The sequence below is a fragment of the Ipomoea triloba genome, chromosome 1, assembly GCF_003576645.1.
Source record: "Ipomoea triloba cultivar NCNSP0323 chromosome 1, ASM357664v1".
NCBI lineage: Eukaryota > Viridiplantae > Streptophyta > Magnoliopsida > Solanales > Convolvulaceae > Ipomoea > Ipomoea triloba.
Genome location: NC_044916.1, coordinates 24,972,478 through 24,976,898, shown reverse-complemented (window position 1 = coordinate 24,976,898; position 4,421 = coordinate 24,972,478). Strand labels below are relative to the sequence as shown.

Below are 4,421 nucleotides of genomic sequence, written 5' to 3'. Positions count from 1 at the left end.
TAATTTACTTTTAGTATATTAAAAATTTACATTATTTGTGTATTAAATGTGCGTTATATATTAAAAATGTAATATAATGTACATTCAGTACACAAATAATATACATTTAGTATATTAAAAATGCACTTTTTGTTATGGTCCACACAGTATTACGTTTGCCTACAATGCAATGTGGACTGTCTATGATATAACAATGGCTTGGACAATGTATGGACCATTACTAGACTTTCTTCTTTTTTGGGCCATGTGATATGATTGTTCATGTTGAATGGGAGGCCCAATAATTGCAAACCCAAGTATATATCGTCCTAGTAAGCGCAGTCTATTTCAAATTTCCAAGCTCCCTTTCTTTCTAGCTCTTCAACGGCTCCCAGAGCTCCATTTTCATTTTCAAATTCAAAATTGAAAACCCCACGCTTCGCAGTTTAGCAATGGCGAACACCGATGCCTTCCAAACTACACCAACCAAAACACCAACATCTGAGAGGCCTCCAGCCACATCTTCCAATTCTAAGAAACACCACCACCGCCACCACCACGAAGTTCCCTCCGCTTCTGAAATGAGGAACCGATTCGAAGCCTATAATCGGCTGCAGGCAGCTGCGGTCGCCTTCGGAGAGAAATTGCCGATTCCGGAGATTGTTGCCATTGGTGGCCAATCCGATGGCAAGAGCTCTCTCCTCGAAGCCCTACTCGGATTCCGGTTCAATATCCGGGAAGTTGAAATGGGCACCCGACGCCCTCTTATTCTGCAGATGGTCCATGATCCAACTTCTTTGGAGCCTCGATGTCGCTTTCAGGTTTGGATCGTCTTCTACAAATTTCATTTAAGCTCTTATAGATATTGCTCTGGAACTGGTCCCTTTGAAAATTTAAGTGAAATTACGGGTTCAATTTGAGATTTTTGAATATTTTAATCGCTTGAAATTATTACAAGGTATTCCATGAATTAGTAATTCTGAACCGTGGATATATGAAGCGTTCTACTTACATATAGTTAACAATTCTTACTGAAATCATATAGTTCGAGGCATGCGGAAATTGAAATGTGCAATAAAATGTAGAAAAGGGTATCGTATAGCATAATGACAGATAATAAGGCAATCACTACTAACAAGAATATGAGGTTGGAAGTGATCCATAAATCAGATTACTTTATGTATATCTCTAGCTATGACTTTTTTCTCAGTGTTATATGTGTTTGTAGTGATGTGGCCATGTGGGATTGCTTTGGTGTTAAATTTGATTTGATGTTTCTTGAGGTAGAAATTGACTTCTGGGGTCTGTATTTGGTACAGGAGGAGGATTCTGAAGACTATGGGAGTCCCATCATTTCACCGTCTGTAATTGCTGATACCATAAAGTCAAGGACCGAAATTCTATTAAAAAGAACTAAGTCTGCAGTGTCTTCAAAACCCATTGTCATGAGAGCAGAGTATGCACATTGTCCTAACCTTACCATCATTGATACACCGGGCTTTGTTCTAAAGGCAAGTTCTCTGGCTTGTTGAACAGGCATATGATGAAATGTTCAAAATTTTGTATACAGTTAAATAGTTCTCTGTTGTGCAAAGAATGATGGAAAGATATTGCAAATGCAGGCAAAGAAGGGTGAACCTGATAACACGCCTGATGAGATCCTATCAATGGTGAAGTCGCTGGCTAGTCCACCTCACCGTATTCTTTTGTTCCTTCAACAGAGCAGTGTGGAGTGGTGTTCTTCTCTTTGGTTGGATGTTCTTCGTGAAATTGATCCAACTTTTAGGAGGACGGTCATTGTTGTCTCAAAATTTGATAACAGACTCAAGGTACTTACACAACCTTCCTTTCTAGGACCTGCTTGTATAAAATGCACTGGTAAAAATAATTAAGCCTTATTCATGTATCTTTAGCCACTGATTGAGAACATTGGCTTTAATAGTGCAATAACATAACAACTCTTTCTGTTACTGTTAAAACTTTGGTTGTTTGTTGAAAAGTATTACTTGCAGAAGGATAAATTATCAAATAAAAGCATGTGAGTGTGAATGCCATGATCACATTCTCCTTCAACAAACTTGTGATGATTTTAATCTCAAGTGACTCTTCAGTTGGAAATGACTGTGACTAAATTAATGTGTAGGAGTTTAGTGACCGGTGGGAAGTTGATCGCTATTTGAGTGCAAGTGGGTACCTTGGAGAAAATACTCGTCCGTATTTTGTGGCCCTACCTAAAGATCGAAGTGCAGTGTCAAATGATGAATTCCGTAGGCAAATCTCTCAGGTTGATGCAGAAATATTACGATATCTGCGTGATTCTGTTAAGGGGGGTTTTGATGAAGAGAAATATAGGTCCTACATTGGATTTGGTTCTCTCAGAGATTATTTAGAAACTGAGCTCCAGAGAAGATACAAGGAAGCTACTCCAGCAACATTGGCCCTGCTTGAACAGCGGTGCAGTGAAGTAACTGCTGATTTGTCCAGAATGGACAGCAAAATACAGGCAACTTCGGATGTTGCACATCTTCGAAGATCCTCCTTGCTGCATGCTGCTGCTTTATGTAATCATGTGGTCAGTCTTATCTCCATCATCCAACCATTTAATTAAAACCCTAATATCTTCATCTACTGTTTGTTATGAAGCATTTGATGCCACATGTTGTTTCTTTATGTAATCATGTGTTCAGTTTTATTCCCAACATCTAAATATAAAATATAATTCCTGATACCTTTGGAATCTGCTGCTTGTAACATTGTATTTAAGTATTGAACTTATGAACAAATTTATTCACATTATTTGTACCCCAAGTACTGAGATTGTTTTTGTCGTTTTTGAAGGGTGCACTTATCGAAGGAGCAGCTGACCCTGCTCCCGAGCAATGGGGAAGAACGACTGAAGAGGAACGGTCAGAGAGTGGTATTGGTAGTTGGCCTGGTGTTTCAGCAGATATTAGACCTCCAAATGCAACACTTCGCCTTTATGGAGGTGCAGCTTTTGAGAGAGTGATGCATGAATTTCGATGTGCTACATATTCAATTGCTTGCCCCACCATTTCAAGGGAGAAGGTATCTCTTTTTTTAAATTTTATAATTCTGAATAAGCAATCCTCAAGTTGGAACTTGAGAATGCAATTTTAAAGAATTTTGATTACAGGTAGCAAATATTTTACTTGCTCATGCTGGTCGAGGCGGTAGTAGAGGGGTTACAGATGCGGCTGCAGAGATTGCAAGAGCTGCGGCACGCTCTTGGCTTTCTCCTCTTCTTGATACAGCATGTGATCGCATATCATTTGTTTTGGGAAACCTCTTTGAACTTGCCATTGAAAGAAATCGAAGATGTGATTCACATTGTAAGTATTTTTCCAGTAACAACAATCCATCTTTTCTTCAGTCTAATTGTGCTGCCTGCATTTTTTAGTGATAAAGGAGCACATTCATCATTAAAATAAATTTTCATCTGTTTGCTGAAGTATTTATATGCATTTCTCTGTTAACTTTGTTGAAGAGGAAAAGATATATTTCTTAGAACTTGATTTACAAATAATCATTGACAACAATATATATAGGCTGTAGAAGAATACTAACAGCACCTGTATGCTTGATTGCAAACCAATTGATACTCCTATGGATCCTAACGTTAAGCTTGTTCCGAACAAGGGAAGCCCTTTTTAGATCCAGGAAGATATCGAAGATTGGTTGGAAAATTGTTGTACTTAACAGTCACTCGCCCAGACATTTCTTTCGCAGTTAGCACTGTAAGTCAATTTTTGGCCTCTCCGTGTGATAGCCATTGGGATGCCGTCATTAGGATTTGCGATACATCAAGAAGTCACCAGGAACCGGGGTGTTATACAAAGATCATGGAAATACAGAGATTATCGGGTATACTGATGCAGATTGGGCTGGGTGCCTTGGGACAAAAAATCAACATCTGGGTACTGTGTTTTTCTTGGTGGCAACCTAATATCTTGGAGGGAGTAAGAAGCAAAATGTGGTGGCTCGATCAAGTGCAGAGGCGGAATATCGGTCGATTGCCTTGGGAACATGTGAACTAATCTGGTTAAAGCATCTCTTGACTGAATTAAAATTTTGCATGAAAGGGCCTATGAAACTGATGTGCGACAATCAAGCAGCCTTGCATATTGCATCCAATCCCGTCTTTCATGAGAGAACAAAACACATCGAGATCGATTGTCATTTTGTTCGTGAAAAGATTGTATCCGGAGAAATTGTTACCTCTTTTGTGGGTACAAATGATCAGTTGGCTGACATCTTCACCAAAGCTTTAAGAGGTCCTAGAGTTGAATTTTTATGTCACAGCTTGGATCCTTTGACATCCACGCTCCAGCTTGAGGGGGGGGTGTTGAGATTCACTGTATTTTTTATTTGCTTTTACTAGTATTTATTTCCTATTTATTTCCTAGATAACTGTTAGTATCCCT

The 4,421-nt window shown here is 39.0% G+C and overlaps 1 protein-coding gene across 1 annotated transcript in view; it reads left to right on the top strand.

Moving 5' to 3' along the window:
• The first annotated feature begins 354 nt into the window (after positions 1–354).
• Positions 355–4,421, top strand: part of LOC116011054 (dynamin-related protein 5A-like) — a 5,958-nt gene continuing 1,891 nt past the window's right edge. Inside the window, exons 1-7 of the mRNA XM_031250564.1 lie at positions 355–800; positions 1,299–1,490; positions 1,602–1,808; positions 2,123–2,551; positions 2,818–3,045; positions 3,134–3,329; positions 4,080–4,271. Of these exons, the coding sequence (XP_031106424.1) occupies positions 432–800; positions 1,299–1,490; positions 1,602–1,808; positions 2,123–2,551; positions 2,818–3,045; positions 3,134–3,329; positions 4,080–4,271 (1,813 nt within the window). The 5' untranslated portion in view covers positions 355–431. The remainder of the gene's footprint in view (positions 801–1,298; positions 1,491–1,601; positions 1,809–2,122; positions 2,552–2,817; positions 3,046–3,133; positions 3,330–4,079; positions 4,272–4,421) is intronic.